Source organism: Rhodamnia argentea, chromosome 2 (assembly GCF_020921035.1).
Source record: "Rhodamnia argentea isolate NSW1041297 chromosome 2, ASM2092103v1, whole genome shotgun sequence".
NCBI lineage: Eukaryota > Viridiplantae > Streptophyta > Magnoliopsida > Myrtales > Myrtaceae > Rhodamnia > Rhodamnia argentea.
The window spans coordinates 368,986-396,933 of NC_063151.1; the positions used below are offsets into that span (position 1 = coordinate 368,986).

General features: G+C 40.1%; 1 protein-coding gene across 5 annotated transcripts; it reads right to left on the minus strand.

The window, feature by feature from the left end:
• LOC115751643 lies at positions 1-27,546 on the minus strand. 5 transcript variants are annotated; one of them, XM_030689587.2, is made up of 7 exons: positions 27,495-27,542; positions 27,309-27,410; positions 3,832-3,904; positions 1,582-1,694; positions 1,344-1,460; positions 483-582; positions 1-307 (listed from the first exon to the last, which is right to left on the minus strand). In XM_030689587.2, exons 3-7 carry the CDS (start codon positions 3,889-3,891, stop codon positions 131-133), a joined length of 567 nt encoding a protein of 188 aa, XP_030545447.1. In that variant the 5' UTR covers positions 3,892-3,904; positions 27,309-27,410; positions 27,495-27,542; the 3' UTR covers positions 1-130. The 5 variants fall into 5 exon arrangements, with proteins under 5 accessions (XP_030545447.1, XP_030545448.1, XP_048130442.1 ...); XM_030689588.2 differs by having other exon boundaries at positions 1,344-1,448; positions 27,495-27,541; XM_048274485.1 differs by lacking the exon at positions 27,495-27,542 and adding an exon at positions 25,907-25,994 and having other exon boundaries at positions 27,309-27,391.
• Positions 27,547-27,948: the final 402 nt, after the last annotated feature.

Here is a 27,948-nt window from a genome sequence, read left to right on the forward strand (position 1 = left end):
AGAGCGCAATCACAAGTCAATTAGCAAAAAAGAACGTTTAAGCTATACATATTTACACCATCACGTTTTCGACAACATCATATGATGGGAGTACTGTAACTCAACTGACAAAACTTGAAGTAGGATTGTCTTAAGTGATCCGAATCAAAAGCACGACCATCATAAAGATACATGTCATCGCGAAGATCAGAAGCCAAGTAAAGCATGTAGTCTTGGAGCTTTCTGAATATATCTCTGTTGCCCGAACATTAACCCGATTTGTGCTTGCCAAGCTGTGCTCGACAGCTTTCTCCGTTGAATCAAGTATCTGCAATGCAACCCAAAAGAATCTTGTCAGACTAAGTACGTTGTTGAGTTGCTTTAATCGCAACAGACTTGCAAGATTGAAGTAGATTGCTCAAGTTACATCTTGGGGCTGCCATTTCGAAAAAAATTAAGATAAAGGAATATTAAAAGACACCTAACATGGTATCAAGATTTACTTTTTCTGTATTTTGCAGGGACTGACTCATCACGAGGCTACTCTCTTTCAGTTGCCTTGCCAAACCAACCATTTCATCTGTCAGATCCTCTTGAAGCTTTCTGTTGAAAAAGAAAAGGTGCAATCACAATATCTACTTAAATATACTTAAAGAAGGACAATCATAATAACGAAGTATCGGCCAAATTTTTCAAGCAGTAGCCACAAAGCAAGCTGAAGGTTCAATGTGGAAGGTGTGAAAAACTAGCTTGGAGAAAAAAGAAGCTTAGACACACTTGAGGAGGGCATCTTAACTCACGAACTTATAAGGCCAAGAAAGGTAAAAGTGATTTGACCTTATTTCTAACATATAAAGAGCCATACACTAGTCTTACAGCATATGTTCAATTTTACATGACACCAGTCTTGAAATTTTAATCTACTTTATAATGTTGTTATTGTTTTTTCCTTCTTCTTTTTTTTTTTTTTTATCCGTCCTATCTCTAACTCTCCTCTCTCCGACGTTTGCTCTGCCTCTTTGAGCGCGGGAGTCAAACCCGTACCTATAATACTAACAACTGTTGAGTTATTGTTCAGTGTGTATCATTTCAACATATCTTCATAACTGACCAGATTGTTAGATCCTTCACATTCCAGCCTTTATTTCATCAGATAACAACCAAGTTTTTCCCCTCTCTAAGTTCTCACAGTGCCCCTATAATCAGGTGTTCAGGGACGAAAACATTTTCGAAATGGACAAGAAGCAATGCATGAACTAATCAGTAGATTTGGGTATGGGAAAAACCCAAACTATAAAGTTGTCTGGTAATAACACAATCATGACGATTTGACATTACTGATTAACAAGAAAGATAAAACATACATGTGCTTTTCAATGTGTGCTTGCGCTGCAGCATCTAGTTTGACAGGTCCTGATGTATCAACTTCATTATGGGATTGAGTTGTATCTGCAGTACTTGAGGTCAGCCTGTTAAAGAATCTGACAAATTACAATCACGAATTGGTAATACCTCATGTAGATAACTTATTATTACGATAAAAGGCACTCTATTAAGAGTTACATAAAGCAAATACACCATCACTGTAGTAGATTCACTTACGCAAATCTCCTTCTTAACCCTGATTTTGGGGTAACCGGATCTTCCGATTCTTTTTTAGGGCTTTCTTCAGAACTTCTTCCTGGAAAGGGCTCCTGAGGCGCTTGCCCATCAAGCTGAGAAAAGCAAGCAGAGTACCGAATCGTGAAACCTCATACCCAACGGAAAGCAACTCAAACTTTTTCAATTAAAAGGTGCACTTAAAGAGGATTAGATAAGTGAGTGGACAACCTCCATAGGCACATCATAGACGCCTGCAAGAAGTAAAGCTAAAAATTTTGCAGCTAGCAGCAGCAATTAAAAACCATCTCTCCTCCTTCCTCCCTCTGAGAATACCTCTTTGGTCCAATCATAGCATCGCCAGCCAATGCTTTTTTGGTGCTCACTATATTAAATGGCAAAATGTCGGGAACATGTAAAATATCAAAAACAATACCAAACATTGTGAACTAGAGGGAAATTCATGCATCTCCATCAAGTCTGTCACAATTTTGTCTTCCTAAATGATCAAAACAAAACTAGCTAATAAGGTACTAAGGTTGCGTTTGTTCATCCGGATTTGAATTGAAATTGGATAGGATAAAGTGGGATTAGAAATCCTCTAAATATCCTCACTTAAACATCCAACCCGTAATCGCAACGACCCAACTGCACATGCGGAGCTCTACCAACTAAGCTATACCCCCAAGCCAAGTGGAGCATGCATGAAGGAGTCAGATGCTTCTTCTATTTTTTTTCTTTTCTTTTACTTCCCGTAGCTGAGCCATTTGGGACTTAAACCAGAGACCTTACCCGTGAAGTAAATCACCGCGCCTACAGTCCAACCAATGGGGAGAGAATCTATAGATTCCTTTTCAAGAGTAATTTGTAGAAAATCCCATCACATGTTTAGTGCAATCTAAGATAGGAAAAAAAATCTTGGAAAATATATTGAAAATCTCACTTGCTAGTGCAATCTCCTGCGATATTCAAAGCTCACCACTGAGCTCCCTAACTAGAAAAAACAAAAAACCAGCATCTCAAACCCGTTCTTTTCAACTCCCTCTGATTCATCTCCTTCACCACTAGGTTCGCTAGATCCACTGCCATCTCCACCTCCAAACCGTAGTTCTCACTCAGCTTCACCGTATCAGAGGCAATTCTGAGACGAGCCTCGAGTCGTCGAGGGTGTCGTCAAGCTACCGACTAGGTAGCGGTCGCAATGATTTGGTAGAGAGACAGCCGATGTAAGGGTGGCGATAGGTGGACGCCACACACGAAGCTCAAGTGCCACTGGATGTTGAAGCCGACGACTTGGGGTAGTGAGGGGCGGAGAGGAGGTAGACGGAGATCCACCTGTGGACTGGGGCAGTGAGTAATGAGGGTGGACACACCTTTGTTGTGGATGACAATGCGAAGAATGAGATTCGAGTTCTTCCATGGTGATGGCCATGTGACACACAACTTCTCATTGACATCCTCAGTCGTCGAAGTACGATCTGCTTGACAGTGATAATGATCTGCGGTGGTCGGAAACAATGACGAGTGACCGGTGGTCGAAGAAAATGATAATCGGTTACGTCGCTCCATCACTCCATTGTCGGAAGAAAATTGTTACGTGATTTAAAAATATACATCCAATCCGGGTTTATCCCACCCCCTAGCCCGGATTTCTTGTCCGGCATTTGTCCAGGTATATCCGGATTTATCCAGTCCAAAAGATGTCGTCAAACACCAGATATGATATTTTGTTATCTTGTTCGAACTGAAATCCGGACTGCCAAATGCAGCCTAAGGGGCTTCGAGTCCATAACAAAATAGAGGACTGTCTTAGCTCTGACTAACCCACAGAACTGTTCTAGATCTGTATGCCAGATGCTCGAAAGTATAACTCATTCTGAACAGAAGTTTATGGGGGATTCCTATGCCTTCAAAGAATGTAGGATTCTGTTCCATCCACAACAGCACAAACAGATGCTGCTAGAACCATGAAATGATCGAGAACTGCAAAACCCATGTTCGTATCTGGAAGGGAACAAGCAGATTTGATCCATCCATTTATTTTCAGCTTATAGACTTGCACTTAAAGCAATCGAGGAGACATTAGTGCAGACAGCAACTTCTAACAATTTTCAATTGCAGGAAGAAAAAACGTGTATAACTCTATGGATCAAACCAAACATGTCCCAGAGACATGCAGAAAACCATAAGTAATCGAATCTCAGCTGTCGTGAAGGAAACCAGCACAAAAATCTAAACGTCATGTGCACTCACCAAAGGAACTGATAACTTAGCAGTAATTGCTTCAATCTTCTCAGAATAATCAATCACCATTGCCTTTGGAACTCTGCACCAACAAATCCACGCAATTATAAACGCAGCAAATCTGACGTGTGCTGATTCAACTTCGAGTGTGTTCACTCCAAAGACACAATAAAGAAAAGGTTAAATTCCATTTTAATGTCTTCCAAAAGCGTCGCTAACCTTCATATAGTCACATGTACTACTAAGCAACAAATGACATCTGACATAAAGTTTTCAAGCATGTAGCCGTGAAGGCATGCTTGCTTATGTGCACACATGCAAGCCTAAGCTTGCGTATAACACTAGACGTGGCCATTCGGAACCGAGAGCCCGAAACCAGCCCGTTCACCTGCTCGGAACCGGCCCGTTCACCGGGCCCGTAGTTCCGACCCAAAATCGGAACCGACCTAGAATCGGTCCGTTGACAGGGCCCACGGTTCCGACCCGGAACAGAACCGGTTCCGATTTCACAATTGTCAGAACCGGCCTGGAATCGACGACCCGTAAAAAATAAATAAACAAATAAAAGTGGGGGAAAGAGCCGCCCCCCCCAAACGGCTCTTTGGGCCGTTGCAAATTTTACCCCCCCAAATTTTTTTTTTTTTAAAGTTAAATAACCCTCCCCTTCTCTATAAATACATATCCTCCCCCGTTCATTTTTCTCACAAATCCTCTTAACAATTCTCTCAAATTCCCTCAATTGGATTTCCGATCAATTCTCTCAAAAATGGCAAGTGGAAGCAGAAATACTAGAAAGGCCAAGATGGCGATGGGAGATTCCGAGTATCCTATTCATGGATATGATCCTCGTGAATATACATATTGGGAAGGCGACGACGATAATATCAATGTTGTTCCCATTCCGAACGTTGAGCACGTCCCAACACAAGAAAGTCTTCATTCTCCTACCGGTGTCGAAGAAACGTCGACGGCAAATGAGCCGGAACGGAAGGGTCGAGAGAGTACATCCGACTTATGGCTGCATTTTGACAAGGTATATGATGAAAGCAAATGTAAGTATAATATAAATTGTAAATATTTTTCGCAAACATATAAATTTACCAAAGGAAACGGCTACGGAACATTCCGTCGGCATCTGACGAAAAAAATCCAACGCAAGCGGGGATCGACACTAGGCAACAATAAATTTTCGGATACGCCAATCCTAAAACTCAGCCTTTATTCCGTTACACTAATGCACTTTATAAACAAACATTAGCTGAATATGTTGTCATTAATCATGCTCCGTTTACTACCGATGAAAACTTTAATTTGAAATATTTGATAAATAATGCGTTGGTTCAGCAAGCACCAACTATTCTCAAATCTACTCATAAACGCGAACTTTTACATCTTTATAAAAAACAAAAAAAAAACTTTGGCAAAATTTTTTGCTGAATTCAATGGACGTGTGCATTTAGGTAGCGATATTTGGAGTGATTATTGGCAAATTCATTATTATATGGGTGTCACATATCATTGGATATATGACGATTGGACCATTCAAAAAAGACTTATTGCATTTCGAGTTTTTGATAAAAAGCATTCGACTCATAATATTTATAAAACAATTAGGCAAGTTTTAGAAGAATATAATTTAATAAATAAAGTATATTCAATTGCTTTTGATAATGCCGCCGCAAATACCGCTTCCATTCCCGATTTAGAAAGTATTTGTAAATCTCTTTTGGCGGACAATTTTTTCACATTAGATGTGCTTGCTATGTTTTAAATTTATATGTATAAAATAGTTTACGAACACTTGAGACTTCTTTCGCCTCAATAAAGAGTGCAATTAAATTTTTATATAATCATGTCCATTTTACGAAAGCATGAGGAAAATTTTGTAAACATAGGAGAAGGGCAAAAAGGTTTTCAAAAGATATTCCAACTCATTGGAATTCTACCTACGAGTTGCTTCATCAAAATTTTAATTACAAAGATTTATTATGCATGTTTATTTCGTAAAATATTCTCGAAATTACTTTACTTCAGCAACATTGGGATGCTTGCAAAAAAATTTTAGAATATTTGAAAATTTTTAATGATACTACTAATACTTTCTCTAGTATTTATTATCCTATTACACATTTATTTTTAATAGTGTTAATATGATGGTGTTTTTAGTGAGTATGAAAAAGATACTGAATTAGCTTGGACTATTTTAGTAATGCGAAATGGTTGCATTATTATTTCAAAATTTCTCTTGTCTATTCAATTGGTATTGTTTTTTATCCACTTATTAAATTAGATGGTTTACTAGATTATTTGAATGTGTATTATTATGATTGTTTACATTTGGAAGATGTAATATATATTTCAAATATACAAGGAAAGGTTAAAGAATCTCTAATAGTATTATATGGAGAATTTTGTAGTAGATATAGTTTAAGTGATTGCGGATCTTTACAATCTATTGCCTCACGAAGCAAAGTTGGTGGTTCAATTAGTAGAGAGTACAATATGGTCAAGAATAGACAAAAAAAAAAAAAACAAAATGGGGCAACAGGTAGTATTTTTGAATTAAAAAAAATATTTAACCACTCAATTTGAGTTTTGTGATGCCAAACACAGTAGAGATTTCTAAATCTTGGAGTGGTGGAAGAGTCACTCAATTGATTACCCAGTTCTCGCCTTCATCGCTCGCTAGATATTAACAACACATTCTTCAACAGTTGCGGTTGAACAGGCATTTAGCGTTGGAGGATTAGTTTTGGACTCTCGCCATTCAAAATTAAGTCCGGAGTCCGTGGAAGGTCAAGTTTGTATCGACGATTGGACGAGGGTTAGATTTCGATACCAAGAGCTGGATTGAGAACACGAATTCTTTAGTGAGGATTATGCCGATACCATCGGCACGGATACCACAACGGATAGCGATTAGACGTGGCCGTGTCCGGTTTAGGAACCGGGGACCGGCCCTTGAAGGGGCCGGTTCCGGTTCATGTTCCATTTTTAAAAATTTAATTTTTAAAATAATAAATAATGAAATAAACATAATAAATTATAAATTATAATAAAATTGTACATTGTAATAAAATTTGAAGAAAAAAAAGAGAGGAGGATTAGACTTGAACTTAATGAATTATCATTAAGCGCCTACATATCTTCTTGAGGATAGAAGAATCAAAACACATGTAGTTTTTTTACCTTTGATAACCCAAACTTGCCTCATCATTAATCGTCGCTACCCGTTGTGGTACCCGTGCCGGTAGTATCTCCACAATCATTACTAAAGAATTCGTATCCTCAATCTAGCTATTGGTGTCGAAATCTAGCCTTCGTCCAATCGTCGACACAAGATTAAACTTCCACAGACTCCGGACTTAATCTTGAATGACGAAAGTCCAAAACTAATCCTCCAGAGCTAAATGTTTATTCAACCGCAAATGTTAAAAAAGGGGTTGTTAATATCTCGCGAACAATGAGGGCGAGAATTGGGTAATCAATTAAGTGACTCTTCCACTACTCCAGGATTTGAAAATCAGTACCGTGTTCGGCATCATGAAACTCAAATTGAGTAGTTAAATATTTTTCTATTTCATAAATACAACATATTACCCCTTTTTATTTTTATTTTTTGTCTACTCTTGAGCATATCATACCCTCTACTGACTAAACCATTAGCTATGCTTCGTGAGGCAATAGATTGTAAAGATCCACAATCACTTAAACCATATCTACTACAAAATTCTTCATATAATACTACTATAAATTCTTTAACCTCTCCTTAGTATATTTGAAATATCTATTGTATCTTCCAAACGTAAACAATCATAATAATACACATTCGGATAATCTAGTAAACCATCTAATTTAATACGCGGATCAAAAACAATACCAACTAAATAGACAAGAGGAATTTTGAAATAATAATACTACCATTTTTCTCGCATTACTAAAATAGTTCGGGCTAATTTAGTATCTTTTTCATATTTACTAAAAGCACCACCAATATTAACACTATATTAAAAAAATGCGTAGTAAGCTAATAAATACCATATAAAGTATTAGTATCATTATTAAAAAATTTTAAAAATTCAAAAAAATTTTGCAAGCATCCCAATGTAGCGGAAGTAAAGTAATTTCGGGAATATTTTGCGAAATAAACATACATAATAAATCTTTGTAATCAAAAGTTTGACGAAGCAACTCGTAGGTAGAATTCCAACAAGTCGGAATATCTTTTAAAAATCTTTATGTCTTTCTCCTATGTTATTTATAAAAAATTTCACATGCTTTCGTAAAATGGACACGACTCCATAAAAATTTAATTGTACCTTTTATTGGGGCGAGAGAAGTCTCAAGAGTTCGTAAACTATCTTGTACACAAAAATTTAAAACATGACAAACACATCTAATGTGAAAAAATTATCCGTCAAAAAAAGATTTACAAATATTTACTAAATTGAAAATGAAAGCGGTATTTGCGGCGGCATTATCAAAAGTAATTGAAAATACTTTATTTATCAAATTATATTCTTCTAAAACTTGTCTAATTATTCTATAAATATTACGAGCTGAATGCTTTTTATCAAAAACTCAAAATGCAATAAGTCTTTTTTGAATGGTTCGATCGTCACCTATCCAATGACATGTGACACCCATGTAAGAATGAATTTGCCAAGGATCATTACAAATATCGCTACCTAAATGCGCACGTCCATTGAATTTCGTAAAAAATTTTGCCAAAGATTTTTTTTGTTTTTTTATAAAGATGTAAAAGTTCGCATTTAAGAGTAGTTTCCGGAATAGTTGGTGTTTGCGAAACCAACGCAATATTTATCAAATATTTCAAATTAAAATATTCACTAGTAGTAAACGGAACATGATCAAAGGCAACATATTCAGCTAATGTTTGTTTATAAAATGCATCAGTATAACGGAATAAAGGCTGAGTGTTAGGATTGGCGTACCCGAAAATTTATTAAAAAGGAGCGGAAGCAAGAACTTAATCTGAAATGAGTATGCTATCCCACACGGGCTCTCTAGCCACTCAAGGGATCGCTTGTTAGTTTCCGGATCTCGCTCTTGGAACTAATCCTTTAAGACATCTAGATTTCTGATCCACATGATCCACTATCCATTACCACCATATGTTTATCCCGATCAGAATATTGGATAGATCCAACGCTCACTTGCGAAGCTAATCAACAAGTGGAGAGAGGCCCCGCCGAACTCTACACACGCTTTTACCCAATATCGGATCTAATAAACTTTCCGAGAGCATGGAATTCGTGACAAGTGGAGAGCATACTTAACCAATCATTGTAATAGAGAAGTAGAGACATTTTAGCGCAGAAAAATCTGCTCGAACGTAAAAGAGGAAGTTTTTAGAAACTCATGAAGCAAACTCTTACTTGGATTTCACAAAGGAAGTTTTTAGAAACTCATGAAGCAAACTCTTACTTGGATTTCACAAAGGAAGCCAAGTCTGGCTCTTACAAGAAGTAAACATGCCTTTTATAGGCGAGCAAACAAAGGAACCTCTATAATTGAGGTCCGATAAGCTGGTACAATAATTTACAACAAACTTTGACTTCTGAGGGAGTCATTGTTGCAAATAAGCAAACACAACCTCTGCTGCCTTTCTTGACTTTTTACAAAGAGGAGCAGGTGGAGCTGGAAAATACATGCCTTCTTGGACTCTTTACAACGATGTCTGATGGATTGGAGCGGGTAGACTTATCGTCTTCTGTCGGGGTCGGGATGATAATTGGCGTAATCCGAGTCAGAGCTATCCGGTCCGTCACTACTTTTAGAGGGGCCGTCCTTTTGACTTCTGTAAGCTCGGGATAATTGTTCTTTTTCATAATTCGAGATGATTTGATCCAAGTGTGGATCATGAGGAATGCCTGGCGTGTCTCCGGATGATGAAGGGACATCGGGCATGACGGGTTGTGGGTAGCTATATGGATCTTGTGACAGTTGCCCGCCCCATGGATCAAAGGACCGGGTATCTGTATCCATGGAGGAGCTTGGTTGATTGTTGTTGTACTCTCGAAGGGCTTCGAATATATGAGGGTGAGTCTTGGGAGTATCCCAAGAATAGCTTGCTTGTATTATAAGGCCATATCTCATGTGGTATAACCTTATTTTCTTGATAGAAGATTCGCTGGAGTTCTCTGTATTCATGAGGAATGTCGAATACGGTTCTGGAGTACGTCTTGTGAATCTTGAAGACTTGATCTTGGAGTTCGGGCTTGAAGGTGGTAGTGCCGGTTTCTGCAACATTGGATCTTTTATCTACTGCGGGTCCAGTGAATGACCAGGGATGGCGAAAGAGGACAACTGTGTATCCGCACCGGTTCGATCGACCAACTTGTCTTTGGAGTATGCATAAGTGTTTCCATGCTTGAAGGGGTTGAAACCAAGTGAGAATATCAAGGAAGAATTTCTGAGGATGGTTTTGATAATTTCCAAAAAGGGAGTCAGACAAAACTTAATGATTTCGTCTAAGGGGAATTCTATAGCAACTTGATAAAGATGGAACATGAACCAAAACATCCATTTTAGATCAGAAGGGAATATGATGGTAGAAGACCATCTTAGTGGATGTATGAACGGGTAATCATAATTGAGACCTGGTCTGAGAAACAATCCACCATAGTCTTTGAAGATGACATAATGATAATTCAAAAATAATCTGTGAAAATGATCGGAGAGGGAATTTTGCTTAAGATATGGAGGAATATCATGTGGATACTGGTGTGATGGCCACCGATGTTCACGCATATTCCGGGTTTTGAAGGAACTCGAAAACGCTTTTCGAATGAACATGTTTATGGATTCGAAAGATTCTTTTGGCCGTGAAAGGAAATCAGCTCAAATATTTTTCTTTCCAGAAATGTGTTTTGGATCGAAAGAGTATTTGGAGAACCATTTCGCCCAACGCAAGAGCCGAGGATGAGGAACTTGTTTTTGCTTGAATTTGAGCATTTGAGGAAATGAGGACATATCCATTTCGACTAAAAAATGATGACCAATGATATGAAATTCAAATTTTTTGATGCTATTTTTGACTGCAAGAATTTCTTTGAATGTGGAATGATAATGCATTTCTGCAGCTGAAAACTTTCCACTTTTGTATGCACAAATTCTTCGCTTACCTTTATTTTTTTCAAGGAGGATGGCTGCCCAAGATTTGTCATTGGCATCTATCGGGAGGATTCTGGTTCCAATGGAAGGGATTTGAAGAGGAGGCAAATTTTGCAGTGTATCTTTTAGAATCTTGATGGAGGCGGTTTGTTTTTGTGACCAAGGAGGAGGGTTCTTTTTCAATATTTTTTGCAGAGGAGAAAGGATCTGGGAAATCTTTGGGATGAAATCTCTGAGATAATTCACAATTCCTAAAAAGGATTGGATCCGGTGGATCGAGAGGTTTTCATCTAGGAATTTCTGGAGATCTTCCGCAATGTGTGGTCCTGGACAATAGGTACCATTTTTCAAACGCATGCCGAGAAATTCAATTTCCCGCTAAGCTAAGATCATTTTCTTATGGGAAAGCATGATGCCATGAGTGTGCACAATTTCAGCAAATTATTGAAGAAGCTTTGCATGAGAGCTTTCATCATGGGAGAACAGGAGGATATCGTCAATGTAGATTTGGGCATTGGCAAGGATAGGTTGAAAAATTTTGCACATAGCCTTTTGAAATAAGGACGGAGTAGTTTTGAGTCCAAAGGGAAGGACTTTCCATTAGAAATGCTGGTTAGGAATGCAGAAACCAATTTTGAATCTGCCTGAGGGATGAATTCCTATTTGCCAGAATCCCGCCTTAAGATCGAATTTGGAATAGATCTTGGCCTGGGCAAGACTAGAGAACAAAGAGTTCTTGTGGGGCAATGGGAATTTGTCATCTTGGATAAACAGATTGAGACGCTGGTAATTTATGACTAAACGCAACTTTCCACAATTTTGTTCTACTCTTTTGTTGATATAGAAGGCTTCACATGCCCAAGGGGAGTCAGAAGGCTCGATGAGTCCTTGAGAAAGGAGCCGAGCACATTCTGCTTGTGCCAAAGCAAGGTGATCCGGATTTATGCCCGAATGACTTGCTTTGGTAGGATTGATTTCTCCATTTTTCTGGAAAGGAATATGGACAAAAAAGTCGGGATTTTGCCAAAGAGGATTGGAGCAAATCCGAGCAAACCGCTAGTGAGATTCTGAACAATGAGAGAGAAGAGATTGATAGATGGGATCAAGGATTTCTAGTTGGATGACAAAAAGTCTTTGGATTTCGATGAACTCTTGAAACTTCTTTTGGAATTTTAACCCCTTAGGGTTAATTCGAAGCTGTGGGAGTTTAGAAAGAATATCCCAACCAATGATGAGATCATTGTCATGAGATGGACATCCAAGGATTTGGGTGGTGATTTTACAGCCAGGAAGAATATGGATGGTAAGGGGTTTACTACGCAGTTTGGTAGTAAAAGTTTCTCCCGAGGCTAATTGGAAATACTTGGTATATGGTGTCCAATATTCTTCCGGGAGGATTTTAGTGTCTAACGGAGATGCGGCTGCGCCAATATCAATGAGGGCAATGACTTGGATGGATTTGGTGTTTTCTGGAAGTTGGAGTTGCTTCGGGAAGTACGGGGGATGGAATGTTGGGGAATGGATTTTGAAGGAATCAGCAAGAGGAAAGAAGGAGAGAATATTTTCCGGGGAAAAGTCCTGAATCGAAGTATAGGTTTCAATGGCACACAAACTATCGGGAGAAGGTTCCGCTTCGATGGAGAAGATGGATTCAACGTCTTCATCACCGAGAGAAATCCTAGTATTTTGAGAGATCTTCCGGATCATGTAGTTGCCTTGCTTCTTTGCTTGGGGGCATTTCTTTGCAAAATGACCTTTTTTGTTGCGTATATAACATCCGTCAGACTTGGGTCTTTTGCGGTGTTTTTGAGAATGATCATGGGATTTCTTTCTGAGAAATTTCCATTTGCTTCTGCCTCTAGGTTTTCTTGCTAACGAGAATTTCTGGAAATGGAATTTCTTCTTGTGACCCGAGCAAAACGGATCATTGCAATCTCTGGTGCACTTAATCTTCCATTCTGGTCTATCACAGTTCTTGTCATACCTGCGGTTCTCTTTGAGGAACCGGTCAAACTGTCTTTTTCTTCCGAATTTTTCTTCAATGGCTATATGAACACTTTGCTGTATTTCTCCGAGTGTAGATTCAAGGAGAGACCTTTGAAGATGTTTATCAACTTCATCTGCAATCTCTTTAGGAATGGAGGCTAAAAAGATTGGTTTGAGATTGATATCCGCTCCGAGATTATAAAAAAGTCGGATCATCTCTTTGAAATGTTTGTCAAGATCTTTTCGGGAAGTGGAGCAGCATTTTTTTTTTCAAAGAACTCTTTTCTCTTGAGTTCTTTTTCACCGGTGGGTTGACCAACAAAATACAGGTGGATGACCTACATAGCCTGGTTGAAATTCATTAAAAGGAAAGCAATTTGGTCTTATTCTGAAATGGAGGTCCACCAGTCTTTCGGGGTTCCGATGAACTTGTTGGTGAATTCTAGGAGAACTTCATAAGTGCTCCGTTTCGCTAGGTTTCTGGCTACAAGCCATGTATGGAACTCTTGAAGTTTCATAGGCCAACGATGATAAGGAACATCATCAAAAGTGAAGTATGTGTCTGATGAAGAGTGGGTTGTGTGAGATGATGATCTAGGATTTGGAGGGGGCTTGAGATCCGCAAATTCCATTTCTTCTTCTTCTTCTTCTTTTTGGAATCGCTGCGGCCATCATAATGGCTGGGATGTGGTTCGAAATTTGTTCTGGATCGCCCCTGGATTCTAAAGAAGGAGATGTCTCCGATGGAGGTGCAGATGATGTTGAGGAAAAATCATCTTGTTCAATGGTTTGAACTGTTGAGATGGATGTGATTTGTTTCCTTAGGAAACTCTCAATGGGATTGGAGACCATAAATGAAGGTAATTTCCGTGAAGGAGAGTGTAGGGGAGAGTCAGGGGGTTCTGGTGGTGCAGAAGGAGGGATAGGAAAAGTGGAGACCGAGGGTGAAGAGGTTGTTGTTTCTGGAAAGTTTGTTTTTTCAGCTTCAACTTCAGCTTTCTTTATTGTTTTGAGACAGGCTCGAAGAGCGAGTACATTTATACCCGAATCTGAAGGTACTGTCTCAAGAACTTCTTGGAAGGGAGATGAAGAAGTTTGGCTAGAAGCTTGTAACGAACGGGCAGTATGATGTGGGTAGGAAGGGAATGAAGAAGCAAGAGGAGTAAAAGAAGAGAAAGGTGTTCGATACTCAAGTTGAGCTTTCTGATTTTTGAAAATGAGGATCTGTCTTTTTAGCTTCTCTATTTGAGGAGTCTGGTCTTCCAGATAATGGTGATGGATCCGTTGGTTTTCCATCATGTAGACTCTCTTTCGAAAATCTGCAAGCATCTTACGGATGTGTGTGGAAGCTTGATCAACTCGGTCAACTTGGGTTGAAACTTTCTCAAGGGCCACATTCTGGGCCAAGGCATTTTCTGTCCGCCAATTAAGGACAGTTTCGGATGGAGCTGGGCCTTTCTTTCTTCCATGTGGGTCAATTTCACTTGGTGCAGGTATTTTAGGAGCATGGTAATACCTTTCTTGAGGGTCAGAGAATTTTCCGAGTGGAGGAAAATTCAAAGTGGAAGAATGAGATTCGTCTCTAGGCGGGAGTGGAGGAAAATCTTCAGGTTGAAACATACGGATGCTTGGAAATGGTTCGAGAATACATGTGTATGACTTTGGAAGGTCGATGGAGCAAGTTGGATTTTTCTTGATCCATTTCTGGATGGATTTATAGAAAGGACTGGTAATGGGTTTTTGAGGCGGTGTTGATGGAGAGTTTGGCGGATCTAGCTTACAAAAGGATGGAGAAGGAATTTGGGGTACTGGAGGAGTACCATATTGAACAAGGTATTGCCGGTTTCCGCTATCTTCGCCAAGAGGACCTATGGTGGGATCACCGTCAAGGTATCGCCGATACAAGAGATCTTTTTTCTTCTTGGAAGAGGGCATGTCGTCTTCTTCAGCGGGAGAGATACAAGAAGGACAGGGACATTCTGGATCCCAAAAACAATGACCTGAAGAGTCTTTGAAAGCATGGATTGGTTGTCCATCGGGGCCAAAGGACTGGACAAATTTCTTTGGGTCTGGATCTTCTATACTTACTGTTTCGGATGGACATGGGGTGAAACAGAGAATAGTAGGGAAAGAAGGAAAAAGGGGCAAGGAATCCTCTTTTTCTTTTGCAAACTTGATGGTCACAGTACCATCTTTCTTCTTGGTGAACCGAGATTCAGCAGACTGAACCGGTCTTGTATTCTGATGGAGTTTTTCATAATTGGTGACCTAGCTATCCGGGAGGAGTTTGATAAGTTGTTCTCTGGGTATTTATCCGAGAACATGGACACAGGATGTCTGATCATGATCTATTGAGATGATAAGGGCATCATCTAAAGTAGGGTGATTAAGATCGATGGCATGATTTTGGACCCGGTAAACCATCCGGTAATGGAGTGTAGCAGCCAAAGAGTTTGGAGTCCGAGGAGCTCCCATAGTCTGCAATTGGACTTTCAAGGCCGACGGTAGTCTTGGGTCTGCAAGTGCCATGTTAAAGTTCAGAAACAAAGTGACAAAGATTTCAGCATTTAAAGTGGTCCGAATGGTGCCAATACAAGCATGCTGGTAGTCTAAGAACCGTGTATCCAAAAGAGCAATTCTGGCTATAAGCGGTAGACCTTTACGACCATGAAAAGAGAGGGCAAGTCCGATAGCTCCGAAGTGAAGATGGGTGAATCCTTGTTGGAGGATGATAAGGGCATAATGTCAAGTAGGGTGATTAAGATCGATGGCATGATTTTGGACCCGGTAAACTATCTGGTAATGGAGTGTAGCAGCCAAAGAGTTTGGAGTCTAAGGAGCTCCAGTAATCTGCAATTGGACTTTCAAGGCTGACGGTAGTCCTGGGTTTGTAAGTGCCATATTAAAGTTCGGAAACAAAGTGACAAAGACTGTCACATCATTTAAAGTGGTCTGAATGGTGCCAATACAAGCATGCTGGTAGTCTAAGAACCGTGTATTCAAAGAGTCGCTCTGTGACCTTTCGCCATGAAAAGAGAGGGCAATTGGAGTGAAGATGGGTGAATCCTTGCTGGATCCACTAGAGTGGAAATTCGGGAGGAATTTAGAGCGTAACAAACTGTTCTTGTTGCGTAGCTAGAATATAATGCTAGTCAAACTTGGAGGACTTGACATACTCTTTAACAGAGCGGGGGGTATGTCGGATAAGGTGTTTGATGGAGCGAATGAGGGAAAAAGAAGTGGGTTTGGCAAAAGTCGAATATGGATTGATAAGAGGAAGGTGAGTTTCAGAGATTTTGCTATCTTTAGAAAAGGCTACCTCATAGAGATAGTCGATTTTGGAAAGAGTTGATTTTTGTAACTGCGGGGGTGATGCAAGAGAGAGTGGAGACCGATGTTGAACCGGGGTGATCATATTTACTTCTCGAGTTTCCATGGTGTATAAAAGTTTCTCTTCATCACGGATCTTCAAATACTAAAATATCAATACCATTCCGAAGGGAATGGGATTGTAGAAGACCATCTTAGTGGATGTTTTGGTTCATGTTCCATCTTTACCAAGTTGCTATAGAATTCCCCTTAGACGAAATCATTAAGGTTTTGTTTGACTCCTTTTTTGGAAATTATCGTAACCATCTTTAGAAATTCTTCCTTGATATCCTCACTTGGTTTCAAACCCTTCAAGCATGGAAACACTTATTCATACTCCAAAGACAAGTTGGTCGACCGTAACCGTGCGGACACACAGTTGTCCTCTTTCGCCATCCCTGGTCATTCATTGGACCCGCAGGAGATAAAAGATCTAATGCTGCAGAAATTGGCACTACCACCTTCAAGCCTGAACTCCAAGATCAAGTCTTCAAGATTCACAAGACGTACTCCAGAACCGTATTCGACATTCCTCATGAATACGTAAAACTCCAGCGAATCCTCTGTCAAGAAAATAAGGTTATACCACCCGAGATATGGCCTTATAACACGGTAAGCTCCTCTTGGGATACTCCCAAGACTCACCCTCATGTATTCGAAGCCCTTCGAGAGTACAACAGCAATCAACCAAAAACTCATCCATGGATACGTATACCCAATCCTTTGATCCATGGGGGGACAGCTATCACAAGATCCATACTGCTACCCACAACCCGTCATGCCCGATATCCCTTCATCATCCAGAGACACGCCGGGCATTCCTCATGATCCACACTTGGACCAAATCATCTCGGATTATGAAAAAGAACAATTATTGCGAGCTTACGGAAGTCAAAAGGACGGCCCCTCTAATGTACGTGACGGACCAGACTGCTCCGACTCGGATTACGCCAATTATCATCCCGACCCAGACTGAAGACGATAAGTCCACCCGCTCCAATCCGTCAGACATCGTTGTAAAGAGTCCAAGAAGGCGTGTATTTTCCAGCTCCACCCGCTCCTCTTTGTAAAAAGTCAAGAAAGGCAGCAGAGGTTGTGTTTGCTTATTTGCAACAATGACTCCCTCAGAAGTCAAAGTTTGTTGTAAATTATTGTACCCGCTTGTCGGACCTCAATTATAGAGGTTCCTTTGTTTGCTCGCCTATAAAATGCATGTTTACTTCTTATAAGAGCCAGACTTGGCTTCCTTTGTGAAATCCAAGTAAGAGTTTGCTTCATGAGTTTCTAAAAATTTTCTCTTTTCTATTCGAGCAGATTCTTCTGCGCTAAAATGTCTCTACTTTTCTATTACAATGGTTGGTTAAGTATGCTCTCCATTTGCCACGAATTTCATGCTCTTAGAAAGTTTATTAGATTTGATATTGGGTAAAAGCATGCGTAGAGTTCGGCGGGGCCTCTCTCCACTTGTTGATTAGCTTCGCAAGTGAGCGCTGGATCTATCCAATATTTCGATCGGGATAAACATATGGTGGTAATGGATAGTGGATCATGTGGATCAGAAATCTAGATGTCTTAAAGGATTAGTTCCAAGAGCGAGATCTAGAAACTAACAGACAGTCCCTTGAGTGACCGGAGAGCCCGTGTGGGATAGCATACTTGTTTCAGATTAAGTTCTTGCTTCCGCTCTTTTTTGGCCACTCAAGGGATCGCCTGTTAGTTTCCGGATCTCGCTCTTGGAACTAATCTTTTAAGACATCTCGATTTCTGATCCACAGGATCCACTATCCATTACCACTATATGTTTATCCCGATTAGAATATTGGATAGATCCAGCGCTCACTTGCAAAGCTAATCAACAAGTGGAAAGAGGCCCTCACGGACTCTACGCACGCTTCTACCCAATATCAGATCTAACAAACTTTCTGAGAGCATGGAATTCGCGGCAAGTGGAGAGCATACTTAACCAACCATTGTAATAGAGAAGTAGAGGCTAAAACAATCCCCGCTTGCGTTGGATGTTTTTTCGTCAGATGCCGATGGAATATTCCGTAGCCATCTCCTTTGGTAAATTTATATGTTTGTGAACAATATTTACAATTTATATTATACTTACCTTTGTTTTCATCATATACCTTGTCGAAGTGCGCCCACAAGTCAGACGTACTCTCTCGGCCTTTCCGTTTCTCGCTCATTTGTTGTCGATGTTTCTTCGACACCGGTAGGAAGATAAAGGCTTTCTTGTGTTAGGATATGCTCGACATTCGGAATAGGAATGTTGATATTATCGTCGTCTTCCCAATATGTATACTCACGAGGATCATATCCAGGAATAGGATACTCGGAATCTCCCATCGTCATCTTGTCATTTCCAGCATTTCCGGTTCCACTTGCCATTTTTGAGAGAATTGATCGGAAATCCGATTGAGAGAATTGAGGCGGGATTGAGAGAATTGAGCGGATTGAGAGAATTTGAGAGAATTAAAAGAATTGTTCGGAGGATTTGTTAGAAAAATGAAAAGAGGAGGATATGTATTTATAAAGAAAGTAATAGTTATTTAACTTTAAAATAAAAAATTTGGAGGGGGGGTTAAAATTTGCAACGACCAAAATTTTGACCGTTGCAATTTTTCATCTAGAAGCAAGTATGCTAATCCTATATGGCTTATCTACAGGGCAACTCGAGGGATCTTCCTTTTAGCTTCTAAATTTATTCTTAAAACTTCACCCTTAACACATCGGATATTTCTGATCCACAAGTTCCACAGATGCGATCTTGGGAGGAGGATTCTAGGTGAATTTTACGACCTCTGGTTTGGTCGGTGCAACGTGCAAGTGTGGAAAAAATGCATCAAAGTGGCAAGTGGAGAGCATACTGAACCAAATCGTACCGCTAAATTAACAAAAAGAATATGACTCTTGAAATACCGCTTAAAGAGAAGAAGAAAGAGATTTAGTATTTCATGGTTTTTGAAATCACTATGATATTGTTGCGAGCAAGCTTTAAACAAGCAAACTCAGCCTAGCATATTACATGAGGTGGCCTTTTATAGACGATTTTACAAACACTTTGGATTCTCAATAATTGAGATCTATTGGCGTAAACGAGTGGTTGTAACTACGATAATGACAAACAACTCTGACAAACAACTATTATTGACTTCTGACGACTATGACAATAATTAACAACTATTACAACCATTTTTGCCCCACACTTGGTCAATTATTTCACACACATTTTCAACGGGATAAGGAGGTCGACACGACATATTATCGCAAAGGATAATAATTCGCATCATCGTTGTCTAAGCTGCCTGGACCGTCTTTTTTTCGCTTGAATGCTCTCAATAATTGAGCTTCTTTGTATTCCGATATCAATCAGTCGGCTTCCGGGTCATGGGGAATGCCATTGGTGCTAGATGGGATATCTCTTGAGTTGGATGGGATATCTTGACTGGGTATGACTGGCCGTGGTAGGTCATATGGGTCCTGTGACAATGGTCCAACCATGGATCTTGCGAATCTTGCAAATCCACATTCATAGAGGAATCTAGTTGGTTCCCGTGGAATTCTTCAAGGGCTTGAAAGGTGCTGGGGTGTTTGTTGGGTTTATCCCATGAACAATCGGTTGAGTATAGCCTACTTCTGGGGGAATGACTTTGTTTGACCGGCACAAAATCCTCCGAAGTTGAATATAAGGAAGTTACGTGATTGTTTTTGGAAACATTTGATGAATCTGGGCTTTCGCTCGGGGAGGTCTCGGCTTAAAGGTCGTAGTGCCAACTTGAGCTCCATCCGTTCGTCTATCTCCCGTGGGTCCCGTAAAAGACCAATGGCCGTGGAAAATTACTATTGTGTGTCTTTCCAGTTCCGGTCTTCCAACTCTGCATTGCATTTTGGAAAGGTTATTCCATGCTTGGAGAGGCTGGAACCATGTGATGATGTCCATCAAGTATCTCTGATCATGAGTTCCGTAATCCCCAAAAAGGGCTTGGGATAAAACTTTAATGCTTTTATCTATTGGAAATTCAATAGCAACATGATACTGATTAAACATACACCAAAACATCCACTTAAGTTCTTTTGGAAATGTTTCATCCGGAGACCAACAGAGAGGTTGAATGAAAGGATATTCATAATTCAATCCGGGTTTTAACATTAAAGCACCATAATCTAAAAAGATATGGTAATGATAATGCCAAAGCCGATGATGAAGGTTTACAGAGAAATAATTATGCTGGATCGGACCGGGGACATCGGGAGGGTATTGGTGTGAAGGCCATTGATGTTCTCTCATATTAACCGTACGGAAAGTACTATCTGAGACTTGTTTTCGAATGTACATGTTAATAGAGGAAATTGGTTCTTTGGGTCCGGAGAAGAAATGCGCAAGAACAATTTTCTTTCCTGAAATGTGTTTGGCCTCGAAAGAGTATTTTGAAAATCATTCGGACCATCTCAAAAGCCGAGGGTGAAGAATTTGCTTTTGTTTGAACTTCAACATTTGAGAGAAGGAAGACATATCCATTTCCACAAGAAAATGGTAGCCGATGAGATGGAATTCGAATTTTTTAACTCCATATTTTCTTGCTAGGATTTCTTTGAAGGTGGAGTGATAATGCATTTCTGCATTCTTGAATCGACAGCTCTTATAAGCATAGATTTTCCGCTTACCATCGAGTTCTTCAAGGAGAGTGGCTGCCCAATATTTGTCGTTGGCATCTGTCCGCAAGATTCTTTTGCCTGTGGAGGGAATTTGCAGAGGAGGTAGATGCTGAAGGATATCTTTGAGATACTTAACTGTCTTTGTCCGCTTTGGTCCCCACGGTGGGGTCTTTTTCTTCAACATTTTTTGGAGAGGATGCAATACCTTTGAAACCTTTGGTACAAAGTCTCTTAGGTAGTTCACAATTCCAAGGAAGGCTTGTACCTGATTGATCGTGAGATCACCGTCCGGAAATCTTTGCAAATCTTCCGCAACATGGGATCCTAGGCAGTAGGTTCCTTCTTTGAGGTGCATGCCAAGAAATTCTATTTCCTTTTGGGCCACGATCATTTTCTTCTGGGAAAGCATGATGCCAAATTTCTTGACAATCTCGACGAACCGAGTAAGGAGTCTACAATGAGATTTTTCATCAACCGAATAGAGAAGGACGTCATCAATGTAGATCCGGGCATTTGGCAGTACAAGCTGAAAGATTCTGCACATGGCCTTTTGAAACAGTGAATGGGCTGTTTTGAGTCCGAAAGGAAGAACTTTCCATTGGTAATGTTGGTTTGGAATATAGAATCCGGTTTTTGGCCTATCTTCTAGGTCGATACCCAATTGCCAAAATCCCGCTTTGAGGTCGAATTTCGAATAAATCCTGGCTTGGGCTAGACCGGAAAACAAAGAATTTTTGTGTGGCAATGAGAATTTATCATCCTAAAGAAACCGATTCAGGGGCTGATAATTTATTATTAGTCCGAGTTTGCCACGATTCTATTTAGCTCTGTTGTTGATATAGAAAGCTTCGCATGCCCATTGTGAGTCGGATGGCTCAATGAGTCCTTAGGAGAGTGTAGTTCAGAACATTCCTTTTGAGCCAGAGCAAGGTGGTCCGGATTCATCCCAGAATGACTAGCTTTTGTGGGATTCACATTTTCATTTTTCTTAAATAGAAGACGAATAAAAAAAGTTTAAATTCGTCCAAAGGGGGTGAGGACAATTCTGGACAAATTGGGAGTGGGAATCTGCACAACAGGACAAAAGTGTCTAGGTGATGGGATCAAGAATTTCAAGTTGAATGATAAAGAGTCATTGAATGTCTACGAGCTCTTTGAAATGATCTTTAAATTTGATTCCATCGGACCGAATTTTGAGCTGTGAAAGTTGGGCTAGGATGTCCCAACCGATGATGAGATCCTTATCATGAGAAGGACAACCAAGAATTTTTGTGGTGATTGAACACTGGGGAAAAAGTTGGAGAGTGATTGGCTTACTGCGGACTTTAGTGGTGAAAGTGTCACCAAAAGCATAGCTGAAATACCTGGTGTATGGTATCCAATATTCTTCCGAGAGGACTTTGATATCCATGAGAGATGCAGCGACTCCAGTGTCTATAAGAGCAATCACTTGGATGTGATTTTCTTGATCGGGAAGAAAGATTTGGACTAGAATATAAGGTGAGTAGAAAACAGAGGGTTTGATATGGAAGGAATCTAAAACAAAGTTAGGAAAAATAGCAAAGATGTCTCTTGGGCTATCATCGCCTTTAAAATCATATGAGTAGGCTTTTATAGCACAAAGAGTCTTAGATGAAAGTTCATCTTCGATCGAGAAGACCGACTCAACATTCTCATCACCGAGGGAGATTCCAGTAGTCTTCGAGATCTTCCGAATCATGTAGCTTCCCTAGTGCTTGGCCCGAGAACATTTCTTTGCAAAGTGTCCTTTTTTGTTGCAAATGTAGCACCGATCGGATTTGTACTTTCCCCTTGTCACAAAGGAGCAGGACTTCTTGCGTAGAAATTTCCATTTCCCTTTGCTTCTTCTTCTTTTTCCAAAGGAAACCTTCTTGGTTTCCTTCTTGAAATGGGACTTCTTGTTATGGCAAGATGGGTCATCACAATCCTTTGGGCACTTTATCTTCAAGTATGACTTGTCACAATTCCTATCCGGATTGTGATTTTCATGAAGGAACCACTGGAAAAGTTTCCTTCTATGGCAATTTTCTTCAATAACAAGATGGATTGCTTGCTGTATTTCACCCATAGTGACGTCTACAACAGTCTTATTGCGGGTTTGCGGAACCTTTTCTGCCCCGTCCGCAATTTCTTTAGGAATGGAAGCCATGAATACGGGTTTGAGGTTTGCGTCTGCACTAAGGTGATAAAAAAGTTTGATCATTTCACGAAAGTGACGATCAAGGTCTTTTTTGGAAGTGGAACGACATTTTCGCTCAAAAAATTCTTTCTTCTTGAGCTCTTTGGTATTGCCAGGTAGGCCAATGAAATAGGTATGGATAATATGAATGGCTTGGTTAAAATTCATCATAAGAAAAGATATTTGGTCTTGCTCGGAACCAAGATTCCACCAATCTTTCATTGTTCCCGTGAGCTCACGGTAAACTCAAGAAGCACTTCATAAGTATTATGCTCTCTTAAGTTTCTGGCAATCATCCATGCATGGAATTCCCGGAGTCTGTCGGGCCATTTATAAAATGGAAGGTCATCAAAGGTGAAGAAGGTTCTGGAACCCGACGATGGCTGATTTTTTGAGGGCATGGCTATCCGGGGTTCTACTTCTTCTTCCTTGGGTTCCGTGGAATCGGCCATCATAATTTCAGCAATCGGTCGATTCTTGTCAAGGGAAGTTTCGGATGAAGGCGATGAAACAAGATCGGTGTTTAAAGATTCTGAAGCTGAATCAGAGTCGGACGACTCTTGAGGGTCTTTTGGATTGATAGCAGATATAGAAGGAATTTGTTGTCTCAAAAAGCTTTCTAAAGGATTAGATACCATGTAAGAATGGGCCTGGGGGAATCAAGAGGTGATTCTTCAAGTTTTGGGAGTGTAGAAGGAGTAGGTAGAGGAGATTTTCTTTTTTGTTTCTCTTTTTCGATTTCTTGCAACTCTGCTCTAAGGGCCAAGACTTTTGTCTTAGGAAAAGATTGTGCGGATGCAAGAGTAGCAAAAAAAGAGAAATATCCTAAGAAGACCGGAGTGGCTAGAGATTCTGGAATGGTTTGGGATGGAAAGAATTCATGGAAAAGAGAATTGTATGGAGGAGAACCAGATCGAGATGGATACTTTTCAAGTTGTATAAGGAACTTCAAAGGATTTTGTGCGAAAGCCCAGATTCATCGAGACGTTTCCAAAAACAATCATAGAATTTCCTTATGAATATAAAGAACTTGAGAGGATTTTGTGCCAGTCAAACAAAGTCATTCCCCCATAAGTATGGCCATACTCAACCGGTTGTTCATGGGATAAACCCAGCACACACCCCAGCACCTTTCAAGCCCTTGAAGAATTCTAGAGAAACCAACCAGATTCCTCTATAAATGTGGATTTGCAAGATTCGCAAGATCCATGAGATGGACCATTGTCACGGGACCCATATGACCTACCCAGTCCGGATATCTCATCATGTTCAAGAGATATCCCCTCCCCGACCAACGGCATTCCCCATGACCCAGAAACCGACAAACCGATATCAGAATACGAAGAAGCTCAATTATTGAGAGCATTCAAGCGACAAAAAGACGGCCCCGACAGCTCGGACAACGATGATGCAAATTATTATCCCTCATGATAATATGTCGTGCCGGCCTCTTTATCTTGTTGAAAATATGTGTTGAAATAATTGACCAAGTGTGGTCAAAAGTGGTTGTAATAGTTGTTTGTCAAAGTTATTTGTCATTATCGTGGTTACAACCACTCGTTTACGCCAATGGATCTCAATTATTGAGAATCCAAAGTGTTTGTAAAATCGCCTATAAAAGGCCACCTCATGTAATATGCTAGACAGAGCTTACTTGTTCAAAGCTTGTCTGCAGCAATATCAGAGTGATTTCAAAAACCATGAAACACTAAATCTCTTTCTTCTTCTCTTCAAGCAGTATTTCAAGAGTCATATTCTTTTTGTTAATTTAGCGGTACGATTTGGTTCAGTATGCTCGCCACTTGCCACTTTGATGCATTCTTCCCATACTTGCACATTCCTCCTCCCAAGAATGCATATATGGAACCCGTGGATCAGAAATATCTTATGCGTTAAAGGTTGAGCTTCAAGAATAAATTTAGAAGCTAAAAGGCGGATCCCTCAGAGTCACTCCGAGATAGGCCATATGGGATTAGCATACTTGCTTCTAGATTTAGGCTTGTCTCCGCTTCCTTTGTTGGCCCCCTTTTTATTTTTATTCTTTTTACGGGTCCGAACTGGCGGTTCCGGCCGGGTTCCGACGATTGTGAAACCGAAACCGGCCCTTGAAGGCCGGTTCCGGTTCTAGGTCGGAACCGTGGGTCCGATCAACGGGCCGGTTCTGGGGCCCCGGTTCCGAATTGCCATGTATAATAGCGACGATTGACTATAAGGTAAGTTGGGATTATCAAAGGTAAAAGAACTACATAAACTTTGATTCTTCTATCCTCAAGAAGATATGTAGGCGCTTAATGATAATTTATTAAGTTCAAGCCCATTCCTCATCTTTCTTTTTTTTTCCCAAATTTTATTATAATGTACAATTTGATTATAATTTATAATTTATTATGTTTATTTCATTATTTATTATTTTAAAATTTAAATTTAAAAAACATAATCGGAACCGAAACCGAAACCGAAACCGAAACCGAAACCGAAACCGAAACCGGCCCGGAAACCGAAATCGGAACCGCTGGTTCTCGAACCGAAACCGGCGGTTTCGAGGAGCCGGCCACGTCTATATAACACCCAAGAAACTTATTCTAAACTACAACATTAATCTCTGACCAAAAATAAAACCACAAGATTAATCACATCACTGAATTCCACCATGATAACGAAAATAAGATTTGGACTAACAGCTAAAAAGATTTCCACAAGCTACAAAAACAATGGAAGGTCATAACTCACCTATTCACAATGTCCGGCTAACAGATAGGTCCAGAACCTAGTAAATCGATCCCCCCCTCTCTCTCACACAAAAATGCACGACTAGCCACTTTACAAAACAGGGGAATCAACAAAAAATATCAGAATAGCTTGCAATATTTAATTGGTTAAACGGTCTATGAAAAAGTCTTCTTCATGCTGGGTTATAATGTAAGCAGTCCTACTAAATGACTATAAGAAGAGGCAACAACACGCAGTCTCGATCCAGCCAACAAAACCATGCCAGAGGGTCCATAACCAGAAAACACATAGAAAAATGTCCAAAAAGCAGTCTGATTTACCAAAATGAAAAATCCAAGATGAAATGCTCATCTCATTCAATAACAGCAGTAAATGCCAGAGAGTTCCAAAAGACATGTGAAGGACCTTGGTAACCCATCCGAGGTTCTCTCATCAGCCAGCTGCTCCAGTTGTTCTCTTAAGGTAGCAACATACTACAAAGCCAACATGACAACAGCATAGTAAAAGTAAAGAGATGCATTTAGCACTTCAAAGAACAATAAGGAGCAGAACTGAAAGAGTCGCTAACTAGATAACAACAAAGCACACCTGAACGAACATACATTAGACTAACTTTTGCAAAGGCTACTAAGTCGCCCTAAACTAATCATCTCCTGGGAGATTAAGTTCATAGAGGTGAATTGCAGTAAGTCCCGGAACTGGCCGTTAATTTCCAGATTTAGCACATGTTTGGAACTTCAATATATTTCAATTTAGTAATCTCACTTAGTTTTCCTTTTACGTTTGGCAGAGGCAACATACAGTTACACCCTTTGGTGTTACCAAAAGGATCCTGCGCCCACTATGGTCAAATGAAGCAATCATTGATTAGGATGGCAAAAAAAAAAAAACCTACAGAAGTACAAAGTAATAGATATGGCTACAAACAAAGAGATTCATGTTGGTCATTTCCAACAGTCACAATAAAAGTCACCAGACTTTGTATCGAGAACTTGTTCAAAGAACCTTCACTCGCTTCATCCAAGTAACAACCTTCTTGTTTGGAATCATCAAACACTAATGGTTTCATGTAAGTCGCCTAACTTTTAATTTAGGCTAGCTCCTATCCTCAAGAGTCATAACTTTTTCCTTTCCAAAACAAAGTTTGTTTTCTCAAGAGGAACTATGTTAGTTCCGACCAAGTCCAGTCAACTAATCTTTTCTCCATCTTTGATTGCCCAATTTACCTTGGGTTTTCTCTCCTAGTTAGCTTAGTCTCCACACCCTCGTAATGCAGACCCATCAGAGCAGATTACTTGTCGGAATTCATTCGTGACAAAAACACCAAAAACAAAGTGTGCTCAATTGATAACGGATAAAGACAGAGAACAATGACTGGCCTGGTTTCAGAGAGAAGACATACATTAGTAAGTTTCACTTGATTGTCTTGCTTAGGTGCAGCTACAAGTAACCTCCTCAAGTTCACTTCTGTCCTGCTGATCCCCATTTCAAGACCCTACATGTTGCACAACCAACAATGAATATGTCCGGGTGAATCAAAATAACCTCGAAACGTGTACAGATTGCAGGGTTACCAAAATCACTCTTCAGCCTATGATTCGCGATCTTGAGTGCACGCTTCAAATGGACGATAGCCAGCGATCTGGATCACCAGACGTGGCGTTGTTGAAACAAAGAGAAGAAGAAGGGGAAGACGAAGAAGAAGAAGAAGAGGGCAATTCAAATCGAAACCTTATATTTGCAAAAGGAAGAGGAAGACGTGCCTCCCGTCTTGGGGCTACTTTGTGATTTTTTTGAGATCATAACAAATTTCAGAGATGTCGCGACTCGCGACCTCCACACCTCCACAAAAGGTTGGGGGCTTTAGGAATGGTTTAGAGGTAATGTCAAAGATGGACCGACGGTCCTTAATCAGCATGGGTTCTCCCAAACCATTACCTTGAGCGACGTTGGTATTTTCATTTAGATTCGATTAATTCTATCAAAATTCTATGTGATAAGTCACCACTAGCCTATTCGGGGTCAGGAAGAAACCAAGTAAG

Bases quoted from the DNA above. Each gene is read 5' to 3' on its own strand.
- LOC115751643 (XM_030689587.2), bottom strand. From the start codon at position 3,891: ATGGTGATTGATTATTCTGAGAAGATTGAAGCAATTACTGCTAAGTTA. The intron at 1,461-1,581 runs GTAAGTGAATCT...GTAATTTGTCAG, and splicing joins GGGTTAAGAAGGAGATTTGC to ATTCTTTAACAGGCTGACCT. The intron at 583-1,343 runs GTATGTTTTATC...CTTTTTCAACAG, and splicing joins GCACACATTGAAAAGCACAT to AAAGCTTCAAGAGGATCTGA.